We start from the raw sequence: 27,709 nt of genomic DNA, 5'->3' as shown, positions 1-27,709 counted from the left end.
GCAGATTGCTTCCTGTAACAGTGGTTCATTCAGTGATTTGATTTCTTTTCACAGAGTTCTGAAGAGTAAAACCTATTCCACATTTGAAAAGAAAATTTCAAATATTATAAAAATGACACAAAACATATTATTTCATGCAGATAATTTTTTTATTCTTCTTTCCTATTCTGTGACCCCTCAGATATTTGTTTGGGCTACTTGACCTCTAGGTTGAGAACCAATGATGCTGATGCTGTAAGAAGTGGTTGCCACTTTTTGAAAACCACTGGGTTACCTTTTTCTATTTGTTTGATGCTGGTATTTCCCCAAAGGACAGAACCCGAATGGAAGTCAAACATTTACAAGATTTATAATTTTCCACTTTAGTTAATGTTTTATACCGGGAGAAACCCCCTATACAGCCTACATGCTTATCAGTAGGTAACTGTTCAAGACAGTCGTCGTTTAATGCGCATGCGCACTCAACGTCGAAAAGTGTCAACAGAGATGGCGCTGCGCGAAGGAGCTCTCCGTGCAAACCTGCTAGTCAACAGTCGAAATCTCTACAAATTCACTTCATATGTTGGTGTACGGTCGTTGTCTCAAAATGCGTCAACCAAGCCTGTATCTGCCACTGCCCCAGAGACCACGGGCGACCATTTACTCTACACACAAGAGCACTTTGCATTAAAGGAGTCCCTCAAAAAGGTATGCAGGACTGCTAGCATGGCCGCGAGCTCTGACGTTACCATGAAAACAACACTACTTTCTGCTTTGTTTGGCTGGGGACTGGATATTTCAATACACGTGTGTGTCAATAGAAAGCAGCGGTATTCTGTCAAATGTGGCTAACTACTGTAGGAAGCAACGGGGGGACAGTAAAAGGAAAGTAGGTGAGGGGTCACAATGCTAGCTAGTTATATAGTTGACCTCAAATGGACTGTATTGGTGCAGTCGCTGCTCTGTATTAGCTTGTAGCTTCACCTGCAAGAAACAAACTGCGAAAGCTCACATGATTATCTCAACATAGTTTAGAGGTTTATGCTACTTCTGTTGGAAAGGGAGTGTAATAGCAGTGTAATGTAACTCTCTGGCCTCACCACAGCCTGCATTTCTTCCTGCTATTCTATCTTACTAAATGTGCATTCAGTGATTCTGGAAAGCACTTGTCAAATTCCCCTTTTTGTCAAAATTAATGAATAGCTCCTCACGATACAGTTAGTGTGTGCGCTGAACATAGGTCTGATGTTAATACACTGCCTAGGCTCTGTAAATGGGCTTGTTGCTATCTACGGTGACCCCCTTTGTTTAAATACTGCTTTACATAGCCTAGGCTGTTTATTCACACAGTCACGAGGGAGATATTCACTGATTTTGAGAAAAAATATTTTGACAACAAGCGTTCTCCAGAATCGATGACTCCTCCTTGTTAAATGGAAACAATAATACCGAGGCTGTTCTATAGTTAAGGCTACAATAGTCAAACAAAGCATGTGCCTGGTTTGTCTTCATGGGCCATCCTTCACTCAAACATCCCACTCGATGATTGTAAAGCTCAGCTCCTGCCAACGTGTGCAGCATCTCTGCTCTTGCATTGGGATGATCTAAAACTGTGAATGCATTATTCATTTTTTAACACTGTTTTTACATGACGGACATCTTTGTGTGATTGACAGTTCTGGATGCACACCATGTGTTTTTCCTCTTCAGGGAAATGATATCCAGAAGCTGTGGTCAAGCTTTCGTACAAGAGTTTAAAATTCTGCACACGGTTGACGTAAAATCCTGACATAATGGAAGAAATAAAGAAGGGACTCCCCCGACATGAATATAACAAATCAATACTGAGTTTTTAGATCAAGTATTGTGTTCCAGTTTGAAGTGTAATCGATTTTGCTTGGTTGACTATTACAGGCTGCAGGATGGGTCTTGGAGACTGATGTTAGTCTGACAGAATGAGTTGGATTCATAGAGGAGTAGTGTTGAATGTGTGATGACCCTGTAGTAACAACACTCTTATATTTATAGTCATAGTTTACTCTGTAAACTGGTATGTTGCTAGGCTACGGTGGGCTCCTCTGTTTACATATCCTTTGTTTACACACCAGTTTACAGAGCCTAGGCTGTGTAGATTTTATTTCGGCGCACACACTCCACTGACAGGTAGCTGGCTGCACATTATTATGGTAGTAAAAGAAAATCAAAGCGAGCGTTAGAAGCCTGACTCATTTTGGATGTATGTTACAACTAGACAGGCATTGTATACAGAGGCAGTAAAAATAACAAGTGCCTAATTTAAGGCAGGCAGCGTAGATGCTGTTGCGGTAAATGGAGGGAGGCTTGTTGTGTGACTAGCCCTTCAAAAGGAAGCCTTGGAGGTTGAAAATAAACGAGCACTGGGAATAATGGGAAGGATGAAAATGTGAAAGGGAAATGAGGAACAATATGTTGGCAGTGCAGGAAAGGGAACTTGAGGCGGCACGGTTTATTAAAAGAATACACTGTAGGTTTGTGGCTGTTTATAGATGGTATACAAACGAGGTTATAGGAAATCCTTTAGTGAGTGTTCACGGTCAGACACTGATGAGTGCCAATGTTTCCACTGCAAATCTTATTTGATTGTTTGTGTGTGGGGGGGGGGGGGGGTGTGGGAGGGGGGGGTAGGACCCTGTTAGACTGTTGTCAATGCATGTGCTCATTTGTAAATAATACAAATTTACTTCCTGTGCTAAGAAATTAGTCAGGCTTCCAGGAGTCTCGGACACACATCGGAACCTTCCCTAGGCTGTGTGTTTGTCTGTGTGTCTGTGTGTGTTTGTCTGTGTGTCTGTGTCTGTGTGTGTATGTGTGTGTTTGCTGCTGTCGTTAATGAGGACTAGGAGCCAAAAGAGATTTCCCTTCTAGGAAGAGGCTCCTCATGAGCAGCCTCCCACACACAACAAAGCCATTGTAGACAGTCTCGGAACACCACTGCTGGAAAGTGGCCATTATATGCTACCAGTAACAAATGCCGTTTTTATGTTTAAATCCTGCGAAACCCATTCATGCTTTGAATCGACTAAATAAGGAATCTTAATTATATACCTTTTGTCTTTGTTCACCCTCACAGTGCCCACAGAAGGTTTGTGCACACTTCAGTTCATTTTCATGAATAGTCTCTGTCACCAAACGATGACATTACATCTGAAGTAGGGTTGGGGCAAATGATCAATATCACAACAAATCAAGATAAAGTGATTCTTCTGACGCATGGCTGTTTACTGCTTTCTGGTAGTTCAACCTTTTGCTAGTTTTTGGCCGTGGTCATGGTACTACGACTGTGAGTGCAACTGTTAGGGATCCCAGTTTTTATGTAGTGTTCAGGGTATCCAGACTTCACATTTTGTTAGAGCTGACAATGCAATGCTCTTGACCCCGTCTCACTCTTGGACAGTTTGTTGATGTGAAATTGCTCCGGTATGCAACTAAAAGTCCAGCGTAACCTTTGTGAGGAGAACTAGAATCACTCCCCGATGACCACTGTTTCCCTGTTCCAGCAGCCAGTCGTCACTCCCTTTCCCTCCTCAGGATTTGAACTTTAAACACTGATGAGTTTATTGCAGGTTGTCGGGCGCCAGTACTTTTATTTCTGCTTGCGCTTGATGTAATTTAGGTTAGCCTAAATCTTATGAATCTTCATAGATTCAGTCCCAGGCATTTGCCCCATATTGAAATTAGTGTCTAGTTTCTGCTTTGAACGGTGAAAAAACATGATGTTCATGTTGTCTGTCTGCCGTGTTTTCAGATGTTACTCAGACAGTTTTTCTTGGCTGGTTGCAGTGTAAGCTGGTGTGGGTTTGTGTGTTTTGGAGGGGGAGAATGAGAGTGCACCACTTTTTGCAAATCTGGAAAAAAAGGTGAATTCTTCTTAATCTTTAGTACTTTATTTGTTGTTTTTTCTTTCAGTGGTTCAACAAAGGCCAAGTCCATAGCTCAATGCTGCTTTTGCTTTCACCATCAAGCAGACATTTACCCAATGCTACATAAAGAGAATAATCAAACAGGGTTTTGTTTTTTACAATCCGCATTATTATTGCCAATGGATCATTTAACTCTCCCCCATTGGCTGAGGCTTGGATTTGATGTTCCCTACTAAATACCTCTTTTGTTTGAATCGTTATTTTTTTATTGACTTCTCCCACCATTCAGAGCAAATTTTACTGAATAGATTAACACATTTATGGAGCAGCTTGTCACGGTGCCTGTTACAAACATGGCCCATTAAAAATTGTTATGTACTAAAGTGAATAACACCAAAAGCAAACCGGTTATACGAATTTATTATATCTTGGGTGCAGAGCCATTTATTGTAAGGTATTTTAATTTGAAAGGCATCCAAGAAACAAACAGGGAAAGTTTATTTTATGAATTTATTGTGTTGACTTAATTGATTTGCTTTCAATGGAGAGGTTGAGAGGTATTTGTTAGAAAATATTACCACATGGAACTGTAACCAACACTATAGATCTACAGTGAAGCAGCCTGAGAACCTGCAAAAAAAAAAAAAAAAAAAAAAACACTGTAAAGGCGACGCATACTCACAATAGATTGGTCATTCATAAGTGCTTCTCCAGCTGTGGACAACTTCCAGGTGCTCCCACATGACTCACGGCACCAAGGTTAGCTCATTCCAAAAGTCTATTCTATATGCAGGTTGCAACCCACTCTTCATTCCCGGCGAAATATTTTGGTCATGATGACTCACAGCGTGCCTGGCGCTACAAGTGATAACGTAGACACTGATACTGACTTGACTTTGATCTCGTCCTCGAAGGATATTATGTAAAAATTCAGTATCGAGATAACAGCAATTTTATTTGTTCTTCCCTTATGTATTCATTATTTCTCATACAAATGGGCACATAGCTGGTACATTTGGGGATGTATAATATAAGCATGTAATTAAAAATATGATACTTTATCTGGCAATTTGCGTCACCCACATATCTCCCATATAGAAAAATGTATTCCTTAACCACTCGATCCACTCTTAAAAAGCATCATATGTAGTCATCCTTAATTTTTAGGCAGTTGTGTATCATAGTCGTTGTGGCTGAATAGATGGAGTGGCTGCTTACCCAGCAGGAATGTCTTTATTATGGGGTTTCAGCACCAAGCTTTATATTTGCATGCTGTTCTAAATGTTACTTCAGACCCTGCAGAGAACAAAATGTTGGCGGAAAAACTGAGTCATTAAAATATCGGCATTGGAATGGTTGAATGCAAATATGTGGAATGTGGAATATCAGCACAATATTGGCTACCAATGGCTTCAGTGTTAAAGTATTATCATCCTTTAAAAACCCATATCCCCAAACCCTCAGTGTTATTCTGAATGTGGTTAAATGTACCACTTAAAGACACTGTCCCTGAATCAAGTTGCTGTCTTGGTTCTATGTTCTAAAATTACATAAATTGGTTTGAGGCCAAACCCCTGTCATTGCTTTATGAGCCCGCCCTGCAGCTATAGTGTACGTCACTAGCCAAGCCTTGGTTATCAGTAGGGGACTCATAACTATAACACGTACATGTAGTAAAAAGCATGCCTTGCATTCTGTTACTGAATTCGTCATTGTCATCGTTGTAGATTCACCATGTGTTACATTTTTTTTCCCAGCCTGCTTTCTATTCATTGATACATAATACCTTATCTGGCCCGTCTGCTAGAGATAGATTACATAGACTTAAGTAGGGATGTGCACCGCACAGCAGGAATCCATGTTTATATTTATGTATATCCCTTTGGGTGATAGTTATGAGACAGGAGAATAGCAGGGCTGTCATTTGTCGTTGAGGTTCACAATGAAAAAAATAATAATCGCTACATTTTCACAGGGAAACATGCAAACACTTGCAAAGTTGGAGCTTTAAATTCACCGGAAACAATGCAGAGATGTGTTTACATGCAAAATAATAAAAGTGGACACATAAACACATGATGTTTTTTCTCCTGTGTTGTGTGTGTTGCTTATAGATCATCGACCAGGAGATCAACCCTCATGTGGATAAGTGGGAAGCAGAAGGGATATTTCCCGCCCATAAAATCTTCAAGATCTTAGGAAACGCCGGCTTTCTAGGAGTCAACAAACCAGTTGGTAAGAGTTTTCTGATTATCTGTTCTGCAGATCATTTATTATTTAAAAAACAGAACATTGATTTTCATAAACACATTTTTGGGCAATGGAGTAACACTTTGATTAGTGCCTCACAACATTAATATCCAAGATACAGTTCAGCAATCCTACATTGCTGTGCATGAAATTGCACTTTATGAATGAATGGAGAAAGTTTGTGTTTATTTCTCCATCAGCATCTTTGTAAGATCTTTAAATGACTAGCAGTGCATGATGGGATATGTTTCAGCCCCTGTGAAATTTAAAAGGCTTTGCCTAAATGGGAGTGTTGTTTTCTTTCGAATGAGAGCTAATTCCTCTGATCTGAATGATGAGATTTTAATTAATCTAGTGGGTTTTTGTGTGTTATCCGGAGCAGTGCAGAGTTTTGTCTGGTTGTGTCTCACTAACAACATTCATTTTAGCAACTCAACACTACCGTATAATATATAATATAAGTAATACTTTTGACCTTTTGACCTGCTTTTTTACATCAACCTGAATGGCTTAAATTGACCAGTTAAAAGCAGAAAACACTGCTACAATACTTAAACATGATTTGCAGAATATATTCATCCATTGCATAACAATGGCTCTGGAAGTGTTTTTCAAATATTTGAATTCCTGTGAATTTGATTTAATCCAAACAATATGACGACTGATTAAACACTTGTGCCTCAGTCAACATGATGAATGTTGGGGCATGCTGTTTCATGTTCCCCAATCCCCATTGCACATGCTCCCACCAAAAATGGATAACACATCTGTGACTGGAAAAGGCCTTTGCACGACATCAGTACCGCTTTTAAGAAGACCATTTTTAATATATACACATGAATAACTTATCACTCAGAATCGCAATTAAAGTGGTGGTCAGAATATGCCTGAGTGGAGGGGTCCGTGAATCGAAACGTGTCCCCGCAGCAGACCAGAAAATGAGGAACCCTCCTTCCCAGTTTGACCGTCTCCGCTCCGAGGAGCACTTGGCATGTCTTTTTCACGACTGAATTCACTTTCCATTCATTTTCTTAGGTGTTAGACAGCCATACACAACGGTTGGTCTGCTTTAGAAATATGTTCCCACTGTGATCATGGGTGTTGGTGTCACAGCATCAACCGGCAACAGCTGTCCGCTACAGTGCATCCCATTTCCAGATGTGTAGCCAGCTGTGTCACTGCCGGCCGGCCGGGGTGGAGGAAGGGATGGGTGCAGTACAGGGTCCATGGAATAGCTGTGGTGGATGGGATGTGTGATTCAGTCTGGACATGTGTAGAGATTGGTGGGAAAGTGTTGGACAATCAGACTTCTCAAGTTCTTACATATTATTACAGATATTCTGTATTTATTAAAGCTGGTGGAGTCAGCGATTGTTTGTTGTCAAAATAACTTTTTTCAAGATCAGTGAATATCTCCTCACGATCCACTACCTGTCTAAAATAAATCTGGTGTTAATACACAACCTAGGCTCTGTAAACTGGTATTTTAACAAAGGGTATGCAAAGAAAGGGGGCCCACCGTAGCTAAACACGCCCGTTTACAGAGCCTAGGCTGTGTATTAACACTGGATTTTGTTTTAAGAGTCAGCGCTCATACACACAGTACAGACAGGTAGCGGATCGTGACAAAAAATTATTTTGACAACGAGCGCTCTCCAGCGCCTCTGATTCCAACTTAAATAGATGAATTTCTCTGAATCAAATCAGTTTGATTTATATAGCACAATATCACAAATAGACATTTGCCTCAGTGGGCTTCACACTCCGTACACAATATGACACCCTCTGCCCTTCACCACTTCTCACCTTTGTCGTCATCTTGCTGTGATTACACCCCTCTTGTGAAAAACAGCTACAGTTGCTGTACTGAAATTGTTATGCTGAAATGAACAAACGTTATAAGAATATTGTTGAACGTTGAGCTGCGTTTAAAATATTCCACAACAGGTCTGTAGGTCATAAGAGAGGGAGGGCGAGATAATTAAAATGTGCTGAGTACACAAGCCTTAAGCACACGTTGACTGGATTAGAAAGGAGCAACAGCAGAGAAACACTGTATCATCAAGTGGTAGATTACCTGCTTATGTACCGCACAACAAACATGCTTAAGACACACATTTGTTTAAAACCAATCTAAAAATGACAATAAAGGTTTTAAGTACACTTTGTAATTTGGAAACGGGACAGTATAAAGTCAGTGATTCTAGTCTTTAAACTTAAAATGTAAAATCATCTTCTACAAATGAGACTAATCTTATATTGTATTCAAATAGAATGACGTCTGTACTGTTGAATCAGGGTCCTTCTGAAACATCTTGCTGCATTTTGCTTAGTATTTGCTGTGATATTATAAGGTTGTGTATGTCAGAAAAATGTTTGTTTTAAGTTACGACCACTACTACTACTACTACTAGACATGTCCCTTTGCTGCAGAGCTGACTAATGAAGCAGACTCTCAAAGAATTCTGCGCTAGGTTCATTGATCTAGAGGCTCAGATAAAATGGGAATGGGGAAAAGGGATTTAGGAGTCAGTCCAGTGGAGGAATGATTCATCAGGTGGAATGAGAGAGAGAGAGGGGGGGGCGGTGGGGGGGGGTAACCAATGATCGGAAAAATAACTCACCGCCGGGGTCTACCGTGTTCTTGAATTAAGTTACACTCATTTCCTCAAAATTCCCAATAGGGTAAACTGCAAGTGTTACCTATTTCACTTAGTGGAGGGAAAACATTTAAAAGTGCATTACAAGTCATTATCATGTGGCGTAAGGGGTTAAGACACAGACCCTGACCTGCAGCATCCCCGTTTGGAATCTGGCAAAGGACCCTGGCATGTCATTCTCCATCTTTTCCTCATCATTCTTCTTCTATTGCTGTCTAATAAGGCATGACAAAGGACGTCGATTATATTGAAGAGAACAAATCAAATGTATATGAGAATGGGCCCAACATATGAAATAAAAAATGTAATACAGGGCAGGCCTATCTTTCATTCCTGTTTCTAGGCATTGTGCTGTGGACTTAAAAGATTTATAACAGGGTTTTTGAACCTTTCAATGTCAGTATGTCCAGACCTGGCATCAACAAGAATACTCCTGTGGGCAACTTGTGGAGCCATACAGCATGTTCCTTTATTAAATCCAGTGACAAGAAAACTCAACACAATTTTTTTCCCCCATGTAGGCCTACACGGAAAGACATTATTACCTTTTAAAAACACGAGGACAGGAAGTTTTCCTAGGGCAGCCACAGTCAGGGAGAAGGCAGGGACGACCCTTGGCTTCCTGCCTGCTTTCCTCTCCGCTCTGAGTGAGAGGCATCCGCACTTCACACCATGGCAATGGCCTCCAGTCTCCTGCCTGACAGATGGCAGCCTGCACAGTTGTTCCCTTTTAACTTTTAAGTCTAATGTTTAGGCGACTTACCCTTTGGACATACTTGAGTGTGTAGGCTGTTTCCGTTCTCACACGTTCTACTTTAGTATGATACATTCAAAAACATTACTTACACAAGTGACTTTTCAGATTGTATAGTTCAATTGCACCGTTGTGGTGATGCATGCAATCGGTGGAGAGTAATAGTGCAGGTTATCATGGATCCATTGTAGTTCTTGCAGTATTGTCATTCATCTTAACTTACTGCACTGGTTAGTTAGTTAGTTGCCCCACTTTCTCAACTTTAAAAGTCCCTCAATCTTTATCCTTCAATGTGTGCTTCATCTGGAGCTCCACCCGATGAGGACCTAAACTGAGGAACATCTGGCGTTCAGAAGAAACATATGTGCATATAGGAGTCACTGACATTAGTGACAGAATTCTGTTGGTTTTTCTTCTGCTTGCTTGTTCAACCAGGCAGCCTGCTGTTCTGCTTAAAGTGGGTTAAACCTCGGCACTTCCCTTGGTCCACATAATCCGCCGCAGGGTTTCCAGAAACTTATCGCTGCACCTGTTTCCTCTTAGTTTTGGCTCCCCTACTCCCTTGTTTGCTTGTCCCACCATGCCCCTCCCTCCCCCCATTTTTTTTTTTTTTTACTCTGTCCCCGTTTATTTTGCTGTCTTTCTTTTAATTCCCTGTCTTTCTCTCTGACGGGTGCCAGACTGGGCTTTCCATTATTGGATAACTAGTCTGGCAGCTGATATTAATCCATTTAGCCGGGAGCTGCAGCAGGCTTCCATGTGATAAATTCACTGATGATCATTCATTGTCAGTCACGCGCTAGCATCCATCATCCAGTGGGTGGCATACAGTGTTTAGCCATGGGTGAACGTTGCAGTCTTGTTTTGACTTTGGCTGACCGGCAGCTTTGTTCTAAAATAATTACTGTCAGGCTAAATTAGCTAGATTTGCATGAGTTGATGGTGTCCAGTTTTTTTTAGTACTGTAGTAAGACGTGTGTGTGTGTGTTTTAACAAAACAACTTAAAATAAGGTATAAAAGTGAGTACATTGGCCTTTAGAATTAGGTACAGTATATTGGTATAAAAAGCAGGCTATCCAATTCACAGTAGATGCTGCCTGCAACTGATAATCAAAGGCAAAGAGATAGCCCTTTAGGAGGATGACTGACAGAACATGGTGTTAAACATGCTTCATAATGCGGTGTTCAACTCTATTAGGGACCCTTAGGTTCTTAGTATCCACTGGCAGAATGGGAAAAAGTAGACATCCATTTTTTACTTGTTCAGTAAGTGGGTTGTTCAAGAGATGAAAATCAAGTTTGATATACTAAGCCGAGCAGATGAGATGACACTGAGGTGACAGTGACCCTTATCTCTCCAGCATACTGCTGATCTCAAAGGCAGCACTGCTTTTTACACGTAATTACTAATAGTGCAATTATTGAAAACATCCTGTAATTAATTTTCAGTACATGCTGCGATGCCAAAGGACCAGTTCAGAATATTATACCTAGGTGTACACCTGTGTGCTTTGTGTGTATGTGTGTTTGCAGAAACATGTTAGGCACTGATTCTTTTACAGAGATAACAGGAAAGATGGAAGGTAAAGTGGGTCAAAGAAGGCTAGTTGAAGGCGACTAATGTAGCGATGGGGTGTTTATATCTAAAGGGACATTGTAGTAAAATCTACATCAATTATCACTTGTGCATAAATAAGAAAAAAATGATCCTTTGCAAAATAATTCCACACAATGTACAGTAAACTGTCAGTCTCAAACTGTCAGCAGTAGTTTAAAGGAGTGTGTGTATGTTTTGTCCTGTGCAGAGTATGGAGGCTTGGGCCTTGACTTCAGCTACAGCGTGGCAGTGTCCGAGGAGCTGGGCACCATCCGCTGCGGTGGCGTCCCCATGGCCATCGGTGTACAGACTGATATGGCTACTCCTGCGCTGGCCAGGTACAATCCCCCAAAAAACATGTTGTTACCTCATTAATCTCTTATTACATAACCCGAATCCAGCATTTTCACTATTCCCTTGAACTCCCATAGCTTTTGGTTGGTGACATGTAATTATGTAAATGTGCATATATTGCCTGTACCTCCACTGCTGCCTTTTCTTATCAGTAAGACAACACTTAATCAGTGAGTCAGACAACAATGTATTTTTGTTTTCTTTTTTCCTTTTTACATCACTGCTAGAGGCAGAGCATGTGTACATTTACAAACACGCATCCTACCGGGATGTGTTTCATTTTGAGGGGATAAAGGTTTGTTTGTATTGTTACCCCTGGTAACGACTGCAGCCCTGTTTAGCCTGCGGGTAAATATGTTGTGTTTGAAGTATGAGTCATGTACACACACACACACACACACACACACACACACTGGAAGAAGCACCTTTTATCTCAGACAGATTCTTCAGTCTTTGTCTGAGCTCTGCAGCAATGTCTGTCAGCCTGCTTGTGTTTTATTTAGTGAGTTTTATTCGTCTTTTATAAACAATGAATATGGGAACAGCTGTACTGGTAACCAGGTACTGATCACACTTTATGTAGTGCAACAGTTCAACATCTATAAAATACTACTACAAATGCTATAAACAAATCCACATCCATGAACACAAGGACTCCTCTCTTGTGGCTGTCAACAATTGATAACAAAGACTGATGCTGGAGGCAGAGCATTAATGGATGGATTGATTTGTTCTAACCGGTTGTTAAGCACCGCCTGCCTTAGTATTGATGCGACTCTGCGAGCACAGAGGCTTGTAAACTATTGAACTAAAACAATTATCTGTGTAAAAGGTTTTTTTTTTTACCATGTCAGCCAACTTTGACCAATGAAAGATACAGATATAACATACATCGGTCAGACCATAGTGTTTGATTAGTTATCCTTTGGACTTTACTTTTAACATCAAGAGTGTAGGTGTCAAGTTAAAATAAAATCTATTGTAAAAAATCTTCCATTGCCCAGGCCTTCTCTAACCGTTGCATCATATATCTCAGTGGTTATGCTAGAAAATGCAGCAACTTATCCAAGTTTCACTCCCTAGAGGGTATGTGTATTAATATACTTGGTGATTGTTTGTGTGTGTGTGTCCCCCATGTAAGACCTTGGCTTATTGTGTGATATTTTTTTTGCTTTGAAACAGCTGCTGGTGACACAAGACAGAATTCATTGAAATAGACAGTTGGAATCCCAGGAGCTTAATTAGGGGATCTACACTAGCCTGCAACCAGTTCTAAGTACTAAGACAGAAGCAAAAATATAAATAAGGGTATATACCATGGGAGCTTCAGAAAAAGACCCCCTCCTTTGTCCCCTCAAACATGGCAGTGTTGTATTAAAGCACACGATCTACAGCGGTGTCTTACCACAGTTAAAGGAACAGTACAGTGAAAGAGTTTCACACAACTTTTTGATACAGGCAGTATTGGAGATGTATTTAGGGAGATGTTAATGCCCATTATAAGTTCCTGATATATATTCATGTCATTGTATGTGTGTTTTGTCTGCAGGTTTGGTTCAGCTGAGCTCAAGAAAGAGTTCCTCCTTCCGTCCATCAAAGGAGACAAAGTGGCCTGCCTCGGAGTTAGCGAAGTGGGAGCCGGCTCTGATGTCTCAAGTGGGTTCCTACTTCTCCATAATCATACTGTATTATTCCTTTTTAGCTCCTGCGGGGACCATTTTCAATTCAACACTGCTGCAGACATTATGAAGGAACCAGAAATATACTGTACTTTTACAATCAATTTTGCACTTTTATTCTCTCAAAGGGAGAAGGATGGCCCACTTGATTTGGACACACCGTACACAGGCTTAAGTTAACTGTCCTCAGCTTTTTACTTTTTGGCTCCTTTAGATTGCAGTTTAGGAGCAGTGGTGTAACTCCCCACTCTAAAGTCCCTTAATTAAGGGGGCAACATTATATGTCCTTGATTATTCATCCATTGAGAACTTTTTTAATATAACCTGTCCATACGCTTATCTTTACCAATGTTCTCTCTCTCCACGTCCACTTCCACACTCCAGGCATCAGGACCATGGCAGTGAAGAAAGGGGATGAATACGTGATCAACGGAGGAAAGATGTGGACCACCAACGGTACCCAGGCCGACTGGATGTGTCTCCTGGCCAACACCAGTGACGGGCCCCCACACAGGAACAAATCTCTCCTCTGTTTGCCCATGAACCTGCCAGGTAAGGAGTCAGCAGGTTATTTGTGGGATTGTTTTCCTATAATATTAGCTGAAAGCCTTTTTCTCGGACAAAAACATCCGGAAACAGTCCTCAAATTAAAGACTCTGTTTTTGTGATCTACTGCGGTGTTTTTACATCCTCCTATTAAAGATTGTGTTTTTGTTATTTACTGCAGTTTTTGTATTTACTATTTCCCATAAGACAGTGCTCCGCAGACTTATTTCAACAATGAACCCGCTTTGAAAAGATTTCTCAGCAAAGTTCTCCTTGACTGGCCCCAAAAAAAGTTTAAAGAAACAAAAGTCTATTGAAAATAATTACAATACAGTGAAGTGCCATCAGTGTCTGATCTATTAAACACCTTTGTGACTGAAAGACACTTGCAATAATAAACAATAAACTTAAATGCAAAGACACTATTAAGGCGTTGTAGTTTAGTAACTTCCAATGTCATCGGTGTCTTATTTATTAAACAACATTTTAACTGAAAAAGAAAAACACTTGTAATACTAATCCATAGTTATAGTTGAACTTTTGAAAAAAAGTGCAAAATATTTGTATGTATTTATAATTAGTTTAGTAATTATGCATAACTGGTATTTTTTATTTATTAAGCTTTAAAAAATTATTCTCACATACCTCCTGCAGTACCCCCATTTGAAAATGACCGCCCTAAAACACTCTTTCTGTATCTGTTTTATCAATAACGTGTTAGTATTAGTGTGCCTTTGCCAAGATGCATTATGACGTTCGTTTTCTTTTTTGCTGTAGGTGTACACATTGCCCGAAAGATTGATAAGATGGGTATGTGGTCATCAGACACAGCTGAAATCTTCTTTGATGACGTGCATGTGCCCTGCACCAACATCATTGGCCAGGAGGGCATGGGCTTCACCTATCAGATGCTTCAGTTCCAGGAAGAGAGGCTCTGGGCCGCGGCCAATGGTGAGTGAGCATTTCTTACAGCTCCGCAGTATATCCAGTCATCAGACTTGAACTTTCCTAGTTTTCTCTTTATCCCTTCACTGTCACCTCTGTAGTTCCCCACAAATCTTACTGTAAATTGTGCAGTCTCTGGTATTATGATACCAATTCTGTTTCAGTTTCAAAAAATAAGGGAGTTCAGGTCAAGTAGTTCAAGCCGTTAATCTTCTCTGTAAAGTAGTTGTTTGCTTTTTTTTGGAGTAGCCAGAGTGAGTCAATATTTTCTTGGGAAGAGCTTGTGAGAACCTATTTAGGAGAAGTTAAACGGTGCATGCCATCCTAACCAGAATAGTTGCAGTGCAGGTGGATTTTAATTTAATACCATTATTCCCATACTTCTATTTTTATTTTTAAATATGCCCATATACTGTATATTTTTATTTTATTTTATTTTAGGAGTTTAGTATCCATTATATGTTGTCTTATTATTTTCTTTTATTGTTTTTTGTCATTTACAACGTTATTAAATGTTACAATTATCTAGATGGAGGCTTCAAATATTGTAAACCCACTGGGATGTTTTGTCTTGCCCTGCACTGTATCCTGCACTGTAGTTGTTTGATATCTTTGTCATTCTAAGCAACTATTGCAGCGAGGTCACGTACATCTCTCTGTGTCTCCATCTTAACGCCTTCAGTTATTACCACCATGGACATAGTCATCCAGGAGACCATCAACTACACGCGACAGAGGAAGATCTTCCAGAAGCCCGTCCTCTACCACCAGGCCGTTCAGTTCAGGCTGGCTGAGCTGCAGACCGAGGTGGAGCTGCTCCGAGCCCTCCTCCACACTGCTACAGGTGAGCTCACTGGATAGAGCTATAGGATTTGATTTGACAAATGAAAAGATGTACATTAGCTTTGTAGTTTTAGCTGCACCAGAATGACAGCATGTTCCTTTTTTTTAATGAGTGTTTCCGTTTGATCCGGAGCACGGAGACACACAAAGAATGAGTATAGTGGTAATAAGACAGCTATTAGGATGCGCGTCATAATGTGCTAATGTCTGTAGGGATAAGTTCAAAGTGAACAGCTACCGTATGTGGCCGCATGGCTGTAGACAGGAGAACATTTGCTCTAATTTCAGCATCAAAACGGCTTGCTACAGGATTTTTAAAGCAACACAGAAGAATTTCATTGAAGATTTGATTGAAACTGATGGCCCTATTTTCACTCCATATTTTGGCTGGAATGAAATCCTGTCATACTTATAGGGTGTTTGATCTTTAAGCCAAAGGCATTAAAGCGCTACACTAATTTAGCCTTTTATGTCATTCCATTAAAATTGTATTAAATGTTACTTATTATGCAAAATGCACTTTTCCATGGTTTTTAACATTAATATGACGAGAGACTCCCAAATTATGAGAAAAAAACAACCCTCTCTTTTTCTCCACGTGTCCCTACCCCCATCTGTGATTAGCGCACCCCAGGATAACCCCTGAAATACCCTTCAAACCGGCAGTGAGATTCAGGGCCAATTAGAGCAGACTGGGATTTTTGGAAGGCAGGGCTTAAAGAGAGAGGCTCTTAAACAGATTTTTCAGACTGAGGCTGAAAATTGAAGATTTAGTCATGGCATTGTGAGTAATATAAAGGTTTTTTTTGGACACTAGACCATGAAAGCCTTAAAATTCTGAATGTGAAAATGAGCATCATATGTGACCTTTTCATTTCTCCCTTCTTTCATTTCTCCCTTCTCAAATAATAATAATAATTACAAACTTTAGATGCAAAATGTTCCTTTAAAAAAACAAGGTATGAGGGTACATTTGGGGTCACTTTAACATGTCGGGTTCTACAATTAAGGGCCGATCCACCGTTTTTGTACTGATATAACTTTCAAACACAAAAAGTCACAGCCACCTGAAAAACTGGCATATACCCAGGTCTTTTAAAATAGAACCCGGCAGAGTTCTTGACATGCATTAGTGGATGCGTCTGTCGGTCGGACGTCAGAGGTCTTGTGATTTTCGTGTTGTGTTTAGAACCACTGCGGTGGCTATCTACTTTGGATGCCTTAATCTAGCTGCTATCAGTTCAAGTCCGATTCGCTTGCCCAGAAACAGATCAAAGCTTTTTGCATCTGTTTGGCACAGGTAGATAAACACGCACACACACTCACACTCACATTCATTTGCACACACACGCACACACACGCACACACACACGCACACACACACACACACACACACACACACACACACACACACACACACACACACACACACACACACACACACACACACACAATGAAACAGGAAAAATCATGCAGCTCACATATGTTCCTCCGGAGGGTACCAACAATAAAGGCATTGATTGATTCCACTGGGGTTCTGTATGGGAAAACAATGAATCATTGCCAGCCGAATATGACTCTAAAACTGAACCGTGTTTGTTTACTGACTTTGTTTTCCTCACTAAATTCTTTAAAATTCCTTTGTATCCACCTGGACATTTTTCACTCTGCCATGCTTGTGTCACTACTTCTGTTCTTCCTTTTTTCTGCAGCATTGTACATTAAAGGCAATGATGTCACCAAGCTGGCATCCATGGCCAAATTAAAGGCAGGCCGCCTGACCAGGGAAGTGAGCGACAGCTGTCTCCAGTACTGGGGAGGAATGGGCTTCACCAGTGACGTGCTGGTCAGCAGATTTTACAGGTGAGACTGTTCAGAGAAATGGCAACACAACTAAAGTGTCATGTGTGTTAAGTGACCTGGTTTTAAAACAGCTTTTTTCCCGTTTTCCCCCTCACTGTATGAACCATATAGCAGTGATTTAAGGTTAAACTTAAAAACCCTGATTTTCAATTATTTTCACACTTTGTTCATCATTGTTTGTTCAATAATTAATAACTAACCGCAACCATGACACAGCAGCATCAATGCATACGTGTTTTAGTTCACTATTGTTATATATGGCTGTCAACTTGTGAGGTGAAAGCATTTCTATGGCAACAGCAATGTCACCAGTTAGCGGAAGCTTGATAAAGTTCTTGGTCTGGACTTTTATTATCATTCCTTCATCACAGATAGATTCAGATTGATTGGTTTCTATAGAAACACAGCTTATGATGAACCTAAAATGAATACTAACTCTTGAAAACACGATCAGGCTCACTCTCCTGTTGTGCAGTGTTGGGCTAGGAGTATGACTTGCTTGTGCACCGTTCAGTATTTATCAAGCGTTATATATAGAGCCTCTCTCTGAGCCTTTATTTTGCACTTTGCTGACATCTACTGATGGGGCAAATAATGCACCAGAACAAGGGGTTCACTTGGTGCAGCGTTGCTTTTCAATAAGTGTGATCATTATTCAGGTGAAGCAGATGTTGAAGGAAATACAGATTATTGTTAAAGAGAAATCACCATTTTTTATTATCTTGTTTTTTTTCCACAGGGATTCCAGGTTACTGTCGATTGGTGGAGGGGCTGATGAGGTCATGCTGGGAATCATCTGCAAGTACATGGACACACTTCCCAAGAAGTGATGTCATCCACACCTGACGGATTGATGGCATGACACTGCTGATACAAGTGCAAATCATTCACTATAAATGACGTAACAAAACACCTAAGTGCAGTTATATGTTAAAACCCTTGACATATGAGGTAGTTGGACTGTTGTGCATTTTGCCTTTGATCGTTTTAACTGTAAATTATTTAGAAAATCTAATATGATCAAATATACATAATGATAACGCTTCTATTTTATCATCAAAATTGTATTCAAAGACTTGTCCTTTTTTTTGGATGGACTAAAGCAAATTATGTAGATAAAAATGTCTGTTGTGTAAAATAAATATCAAGCAAAGATTCTGAAAGTTTGTGTCACTGTCATTTGTCTAAAACCAAGTTAAATACCAGTTCAACTTGAATGTTTTCAGTCAATCAAAATGTCTGTGTAAATGTTATAGTTAGCACACACTTACACTGGTCAACTCAGCATAAAATTTGTTTATTTACATTAAAAACATTTTTTTACAACAAAGCTGAAACAATAATGGAAAACATATGGTATAGATACCATTGTACCCATTCATTCAGCAAATCCAGGAAATTATTTTTGTAAAAGGGAGCATTTTATAACTTAATCACTTGTAACACAATGTGGGCTGCATCAACAGACTTACCATTTAAACACTGTCATACAATTAAGACAAAGTGTCTTCTAAAGTTGTTATGTTCATTATGTCTCACATTGGGCTGATACAGAACATTCCTACTGGCTGGGTCTACTTCACATGATTATTATTTTAAATTCACATTGATGTAAATCCCCACCTGCCCCGTTTGACTTTTTCATACTCGATCACATGGCATCAGTGAGTGTCGTTCCATGACACATCTTTGGGCTCATTTTATGAAATCCTCAGACACGTGGGCACCTGTTAAAGTGACTTCAGACAGAACTTCAGACAATTCTCTGCAATTCCTTATCATGACTGTTATAATGGTGGTTGACTTTTGAGATGTGTCAACGTGGCACAGACAAGGGGAAGGAAGATGTGGAGTTAAAGGGCACCGCACACGTCCTATCACCTCAGCTTGATGAACCAGTACAGCACAAAGAAGACAAAACAGCAGAAGAGCAGCATGTAGCACAACAGTTTGGTCTGACTTCCTCTGGACAGCTTTTTGACTCTGCCGATGGTGGCACCAAGCAGGCCGCCCGTGGAGTCAAAGTCCGAGTCCTAGTGTGGGATAGAGGGATACAGAGTCTAAAGTCCAGACAGTAACACAAACAAACATACAGTTACACTCAGATCCTAGAAATCGGGCTACCAAATACCTTTACAAATATAGTGTTTATGTACAACTCTGAGGCACTTGAATACACTTCTACCCCCACTACATTTTCAGAAGGAAATATGGCATGCTTTTACCCTGCACTACATCTGTTGACAGTTGTAGAACTGATCTTACATATTAAAATATCACTCAGCCTTTAAAAGTATCCCCCTCTCCACCAGATGTAACATTTAAATGCTTCTTACAAATCCACATAGTTACGTCTGAAATAATAATAACATCAAAATCATAATCAGCCATTTTAGTGTTTAAGTAGGCCTACATTTTGGCGATGAAACTACTGTATCTTAGTAGGTACATTGTGATATGACTACTTTTAGAATGATCTGAATGCCTCTTCCACCTTATGTAGTTAAAGTTAGTCAGCCAAAGAAAGTGAAACTCACCATATCACCCAACATATTATTCTGATATTTGACTTCCGTCCCAATGTCGATGGACAGCTGTTAAATATAAAGTAACAGAATATAAATGTCAATTTAAGTACAACACAATGAAGCAATTAGTTTACATTATGTAATAATACCTATGAAAGAAATATTTTACAGTTTAAACAACCATACCCATATCCAGAGTTGATAAAGAGACAACACAGACTATCCCAGCTTATTTAAAAACAAAAAAAACATTTAAAGTTCACATTTTATCAATAGAACTAAGAAGAAACTGTACTTACGCTTTTCAAGGCGCTGACTTTAGCCCTCAGTCCCTCCTGCAGGTGTTCATTTTCCTCTTCATACACACTGTATCCACTCGCTGCATAACTCCCAGTGCCTCCCTCGCCTTTATCAAACGATAAATTAAACACAGTCAGTCAGGAAATATATGTTGATTTCTAGTCCCGCAGTGTATCTTTTAAGCATGTGGAGTTCACAACAACGAGCATTAATCCATGTTTGGTAGCAACATTAGCTAAACGTTAGCGAGCTAACTAGCATACAAGCTAGCTAGAGTCAAGTTTGAGCTTAAATAATATATATGCGCAGTTTGCGCACGTCTGTATCTTACCCAAACCCGCGCGCCTCATCCTGAGCAACTGAAGGTAACACTACCCGGTGCTGTGTGGAATGTGTAAGAAGAAAACAGTAACAAAACAGACCATATGATCGAAGTCACAGTTAACACTAATCCGGTAACTGTAGCCAGTTTGTACACAACGGCAAACGCCACGACATCCTACGGTGGCCGAAAAGGATAACCGTTGCTTCTGTCATTTCCTCCGTGACGTCATTGTTCGGACGCTGTGTGTTCCACACTTCATTATATCAAGAGAAATTACATTAAATAACTTTAACAATAGTTATACTATTACTCTCTGTGCAAGGCTTGCATGTGTGTCCATGCAGTTTATGGTTGAGTGTGTATTTTATTATTTTATTTGGGAAATCCTTCTCTTTTTTTTATAAGCCATGCAACACAACCTTAATAACACCACGGAACCTGGCATATGAGACAACACAGCCACTTACAAAGACTGCAAATCCATTAGCACCTGTCATGTGTGTGCATTCTGAATTCTGGATTGACGACATAAAGAGGGGGGTTTAATTTGTAATCAATATGTGTTTGGTGATGTTATAATGCTACATGTGAGTCAGGTGGTTGACAACAGAAAAAGTGATCATGCAGCTATATAGCACTAGCATTTGTGCATTATTGGTTATACAGAAGCCTAACTGGCCTAGTCTCTCAAATGTTATGACATCAAAACACTGCTGTATGTAGGCATTTGTATTTTACATGAGTTACTGCGCTGAATAATAATGATAATTTCCCATGCAGAAACTGGTGTTTGACAGTCAAGGTAGTCTCAAATAGCAACACAGAAATATATTTTGAGATATATTGGCTGCAATTGGTAACACTTTACAATAAGGTACACAAAAAAGAGTAGTTACTGTTCCAAAAAAGAGTAGTTACTGTTTTAGGTATAAATGCCTGTTTTTTTAATCCAGATTAATTGTGACTTTATTTAACCATGGGGAACGCATCACAACACAATTTTAGGAAAAGTCAAAGAGTGGGGGGCTTCAATATTTTATAAAAGTATAGTTCTAATGTTAAAACAGTAACTACTCTTTTTAAAACAGTAACTACTCTTTTTAAAACAACTACTCTTTTTTGTGTACCTTATTGTAAAGTGTTACCCTGCAATTGTCCAGCACTTCAGGACCCTGAGGGTTGGGTTAAAGATTGTGGCTGACCCTTCTCACCCTGGACACAAACTTTGTGAGACATTCCCCTCTGACAGGAGGCTGCGGTCAAGACCAACCCTCCCCCCTTTTTTACATACAGTATATTCTCTGGTTTATGTTAATTATATGTTTATTATGTGCATGGTCGGACTGACCACAGCAAATTCCTTCTATGTACTTGGCAATAACAATCTTTACTTTCTTTTCTTTTCTATTCTATTTTATTCTATTCTATGCTCCTCTTTACACAAAATACATGCCACATTTTTCAAACTCCCTATGGTCCAATGCATGATTTATGTATTATAAGAAATATAATTATCAAACAAAGTGCTACAATTAAGAAGAAGACCACTGATGTTTCCTTTCATCTTATAGCCATCTCTGAAACACACTAGGTCCCTCAGTGACATACATCAATGGGTTAATCTCCCTTAGGTGGGAGAAGCATATGATTAGGAGGAGAAAATTGCCATGATGATTCCTTTTACAGATTGTTACTTTGACAAATTGTTACCTTTGAAAAATTTGAAATGCAACCCTGACCCCCTAACCAGTAAAATGGCGACAAATATCCTTTACAGACACATCCATCGGTGCTGCATTGGATAGAAAAGAGTTTCTCACTGTTTCCAAAAACCTAGCGGTGCTGTTTAGCTGTGATTGGCTTTTCTTATCGACTCATACATCACCCTTCACTTAGCCTTAGTGCCAATATTTCAGATGACAGCTGATATGATATAAGGGATTAAAATGGCTTTCATGATGTTAATTTATTCCAATTCAATATCTTATAAATAGATACAACATTAAGCTTCCCTTGGAGCATAATGCATTTCAATGCCCTCAGCCCTCATCTTTTTATTTATCACCCAAAGGCACTGCTGTACGCATGACCTTGACACCAGTATCAAAGAAACAGAGGATATTGATTGAACTTTAAGTGCATCTCAGCCTTAGTGGATCTGAGAGGATGGGGTTTAGCAGATGGCTCTTTAGAGTGGAGAAAGCGCCTGGACGTTTGGAGACTGGTCTTAATCCTCATTGAAACTCTACTCTGCGAATCCAGAAAGTCCCTGGTGCAATTATTGACACACACACACACACATGCTTTGGCTTGAATGTGCACACATGCATGTATGCCTTTCCTGTGTGCAGCATGCCATGTGCTTCAGCCAACTCGTTTCCATCCCTGAAGGTATATATTTATATATACATATATATATATACTGTATATTTCATTATATCAGGAATTATTAAAGGAAAGGTATTTTAAAGGAGTGCAAATGACAAGATTGACGTCACTCACTCTCATATCTCTTCAGTAAATATGAAGCTTCTGCCAGGCACTGGTTGGCTTAGGTTAGTGTAAAGACTGGAAACAGCTATCCTGACTCTGTCCCAAGTGAAAATCCACCTACCAGCACCTTAAAGGTTTACATTGTATCCTGTATGTTTTTATTTTTTTATTTTTTTTATATTCCATGCATTTACCGGTGTGTCAACATGACAAGACACTATTCTTCGCTGCCTTTGTGCCTGGCTGTTTTATTTTTTTCTGGGATTAGCTGCTAAGGAATCCAGTTTATAGATGCTAGTCTTAGTCAGAGAAAGCCGAAAGTAGCTGTTTACCCCTGTTACCAGTCTTTATGCTAAGCTAAACCATCCGGCTGGTGGTACCGGTGTTATGTTTAGGCCTACTGCTGTATCTATCGTCTCATAAAATTCAAAATGTGGATTGCTTTAACTAATGTTATCAATAATCATTTATTTATCTGATCAAAGTAAAAAGACATGGAATAAAAATACGTTGAATTAACTATGCAATGGTTACTACTCTGTACATAAAGTTAGAAAAATAATGCTCAAAAGAGATACTCCCCTATCAGTAAAGTATATGGAGTCAGGAACATAATTAGCTGAAAATGAGATTTCTCCACCTAAATCTCCGCACTGCATCTCTCACTGGCTGGATACTGTTGATGCTTAACTATAGCTGGCTTTCGCTTATTAGCATAATTCCTCCAGAGAACTGAGAATGAATGAGTCAGATAATGAAGGAGAAGAGAGGAAAAACATGCCGTAGGAGAGATCAAAAGGACGCTATTGTGCTCCCTACTATCAGTCTCAGGAGAAAAGGATTTTCATTCCCACACTTAAGCGTTGCTTTGAACCCCAGTTAAAAGAACTCTGCCAGCCCTTTAGCCATGCGCGATATTCTCTGGCTTGTAAATTGTTATTGTATGAGGATTTTGGATCTTGAATATAGTTGGCGGTGTAGTTCAGAATGGATCCCTAAATCTTTTCATTCATCAGTAAATGGGTTTTAATGAGAGCCAGAGGAGTGTGTGAGTGTGAGAGAGACCAAATAGAAAAAGTGAGTGGCTAAAATGAGAGCGCAAATAGCCACCTGTGGAGCTCCCAAGAGCTATATTAAATAAATGAATAAGACGATAAGAAACATTTAACGAACATTCGTTTTATAAATATCTTATCATGTAGTTAATTACTCAAAATGATTACTGGATCATATTTTACTCTATTCATAAATGCTTGTTTGTTTCACATGTTTAACTTATTTATTCAATATTATTATTTCACACTTTGAGTCTCCAAACTAAATTATCACACATATCAAATATTTAAAAAAGTACAGAGAGAGAACACCACATGGCTCTAAGCTGAGAGAAGCTTTCCTAACTCTTGATCAATATGGGGATGAGTGCAGGATTTACTGAGTTTCCTGTGATCTGAAAGGCTGGTGGAGAGAGAGAGAGAGACTGGGAAATGATGGAGAAATCTGTTGAAAAAAAGACATTATGCTAAATCTTCCCTGGCACTGTAAATGCCAGACTTCTTAAACTTTACCAATAAAAACAAAAGCTTAAAGAAGAAGCTGTCTCAAAAACACATGGTAAGATCTATCACCGCATCAGATAGCCTCTGTTGACTCCTTTAAAACCAGTCTTCTGTAGGTATATTTTCAAGTGAGCCGATGCAGATATGTGTGTGTATTTATGTTTATATATACTGTAAATGCTCATCCCCATTTCATCATTTCCTATTACTGTGAGGTTCCTTCAAAAAATGTATGTATTGTTGCGTTGAATTATTAATTTAAATCACAATGTATCATGTATGTTATTGCTTTTGCAAATAAAGAACAAGTGAAATTGAAAATAGACATTAAGAGAGCGAGAGAAAGGTTTGAGGGAGGGGAGCAGCATCTCACACTCATCTATTTGAAAGCATAATGCCCCCCCCCCCCCCCCCCGTTTTACCTTCATGGCTATTCCATGTTGCCGCAGTCTGTCAGGGGAGGCCCGATCACTGCCAATAAACAACACTATTACTCAAACTAATATAGGTTGTCACCCTATTGGATCCATGTTATAATTCATTCATTTGTGTGTCAGTGTGTTTGTGGGTGAGTGTGTGCATGTATAGCCAGTGTGTGTGTGTGTGTGTGTGTGTGTGTGTGTGTGTGTGTGTGCGGGCGTGCGTGTGTGTGTGTGTGTGCCTGTGTCTGCAACCTGAAAAACCCCATTTGAACCCCAATTGAAATGCAGCGTAATTCCTAATTTAAAAAAAAAGAAAGAATAACCTGAATGCCTGAGCTTCTTGTCTTTCTCCCTCTGGTTCAAATTGAGCATTGATTTGTGGGTTGACACTAACACAGAGGCCCCTGGCAAAAGGAGATGCAACACCATTTACAACTAAATTAAAACATTGATTCACTTTGGCGTTTTTCAATCCGCTGGGAGCTGGGATGGAGTGGCTTTGTTTTTTCGTTCCGATTATGTTGTGCACGAGACTGTTTGGTCCTCTGTAGCAGATTACTTTTGATCAAAGAATGGCACTCAAAGTGCTTGTGATAGCAAATTACATTACTGCTTTCTTATCTCACCCTTGATGCAATGCCACCTGACTACCTGGCTTGGCCTTTTATCCTTATATCTGTCTCTCTCTGTCTCTCTCTCTCTCTCCTTTTCAGACACGCACACACACACACACACACACACACACACACAGACACACACACACACATAAACAGACACACACACACGCAAACACACCTCATATCCAACCCCTTCATCTCTAGCTACACTTAATCCACAGCAGATATGATTTCAGTGGACTGAAAGAACACCAAATGGGAGGAAAAACCGTGAAGATTTGTGAACGGTAAGTTTACTCTGCCGCCTTCCATTGCTGTTTGCTGTGGTTCACTGTGTAAAGAAGCAGTGATGCCACTTACAGTAAGGGAACATTCATTCTACTTGTGGCATGCATTAGCTTAGCATTATCTTTAATATGGATCTAGAGATTGGTCAATTTATTGATTTGCTGATGGACAGAAAATGAAATCTGCTATTCTTTTTGATTAATGATTTCATCAGATCAACTCATCATTTCTCAAGCGGAAATGTAGAAACAACACTACCAGCTCCAAATTTGAGCATATACTGCATTTCCTTTTTTATCGGACTTGTCGTCAAAGCAAGAACTTTAAAGATTAAGTAAGTAGGCATATGTAATAAATAAAAAAAAGGCTTGGAAAGTTATTATCAACAAGCTACATGAACCAGCATTCATTCTACTGCACATCTTTTCTTCTGAGTCATCCAGCAACGTTGGTGTATGATCACCGACTGAACTCGCCTTAGCTTAGCACTAGATGCATTATGATCCAATCAGGCTTTTTGCCTCAAGGCATGATGCAACCGAATGTAAGTGAGTCTAAACCTTGAAATGGTCTCGCATTATCACAGTCATGCTTCAAATACCTTTTAACTTTGCTTTGTTTTGATAATTCAGTCCCAAGGCGGTTGACCCAGTTCAGAGGGGAAAAGTCGCTTCAAGAGTAGCTACACAGAAAATCCACGGCAATTTTAAAAGCATATTTTGATCTTATTACAGTATAAACACGTGTGATGAGTTAATAATGTTGTAAACGTATGCTCTTGTCAGCAAAACGAGTAAACAAAAGTGAAGCTGGCAGAAATATGTAGTGGGATAAAAAGTCAAGTGTTCTCCTCAGCCATGTAAACAATCTAACAAGTATAAGTAAGATACAAATATAAATAATAAGTACTTAGTTACATTCCAAAACTAGTCCTGTTTTTTTTATGTGCATTGGTCTGGTGTGAAGCAGTGGGGATGCCCTTATAAACTATTTCTAGTCTGTTTCACAATTTCTTTATTTAGGCTAAAAGGATGTTTGCATATCGCAACCTGTGTTGGGAAACACTTCCAGATATCAGGAAACATTTACAGACATAACATATTTCAGTTCCAGGACTTATTTTGGTACCATTGTCTCAAAGAGAAAGAGGAAGCCACACTGAAAATGCAGATTTTCTGGTTATTGTCCTAAATCTCCTCAACACATGACATGGCCGATATATTTAAATATGGAGAGAGACATATGTTTTGAAGAATTTGCTGTGTCCTAAGTTGTGCTCTGCCTGTGTGCTAACACCTTTTATATCGACCGTTGTGTCCATTTCTTTTTATCGATCCTTTATATTGAAGCACAGCATGTACCCCTTAACTCTGCTGCACAGCAACAGTGTGTTCTACATCAATAACAGCAATCGCTCTGTCTGCAAGGTCAGGCATGGTGTTTAAAGACGCCCACACACAACTGCATGTCCGACTGTCTATGAGCTTTATGGCTGGGTTTGATTTGTTATCAAAAAGAACAGGGTCGGGTAAAAACATCTTTACTTACTTTGTCAAAATCCAATAAAGTAGGTCATTGCATTTGTTTAATTCAAGATTAAACAGGACTGGTGGAAGATAGTGTTTGTTTCTTTTCTTTTTCTTTTTTTTAAAGATATGAGAGTCCACCCATCTTCTAAAATGTTTAACTTCTTCAGGGTGAGTCTCACGGGGATTGAGCCTATCCCAGCACACACAGATAACCAATCACGATAAGGAAAAGGCAAGCATCATTCTGCTGTCTGTCGGGCCCCAATGATCTTTTCCTG

General features: G+C 39.6%; 2 protein-coding genes across 2 annotated transcripts; one reads left to right on the top strand and one right to left on the bottom strand.

The window, feature by feature from the left end:
* Positions 1–476: 476 nt before the first annotated feature.
* Positions 477–18,517, top strand: LOC307264224 (putative acyl-CoA dehydrogenase 6). The gene is made up of 9 exons (XM_080045535.1): positions 477–687; positions 5,993–6,113; positions 11,349–11,478; positions 13,044–13,150; positions 13,558–13,725; positions 14,497–14,670; positions 15,347–15,508; positions 17,220–17,370; positions 18,110–18,517. Exons 1-9 carry the CDS (start codon positions 487–489, stop codon positions 18,198–18,200), a joined length of 1,305 nt encoding a protein of 434 aa, XP_079901661.1. The 5' UTR covers positions 477–486; the 3' UTR covers positions 18,201–18,517.
* Positions 18,518–18,667: 150 nt separating this feature from the next.
* On the bottom strand, positions 18,668–20,679 carry bet1 (Bet1 golgi vesicular membrane trafficking protein). The gene is made up of 4 exons (XM_080045206.1): positions 20,530–20,679; positions 20,198–20,304; positions 19,908–19,964; positions 18,668–19,403 (listed from the first exon to the last, which is right to left on the bottom strand). The coding sequence occupies exons 1-4, from the start codon at positions 20,546–20,548 to the stop codon at positions 19,248–19,250; spliced, it is 339 nt and encodes a 112-aa protein (XP_079901332.1). The 5' UTR covers positions 20,549–20,679; the 3' UTR covers positions 18,668–19,247.
* Positions 20,680–27,709: the final 7,030 nt, after the last annotated feature.

This window comes from Ammodytes marinus (genome assembly GCF_949987685.1).
Source record: "Ammodytes marinus genome assembly, chromosome: 17".
Lineage (NCBI taxonomy): Eukaryota > Metazoa > Chordata > Actinopteri > Uranoscopiformes > Ammodytidae > Ammodytes > Ammodytes marinus.
This window is presented reverse-complemented; position numbering and strand designations above follow the sequence as displayed.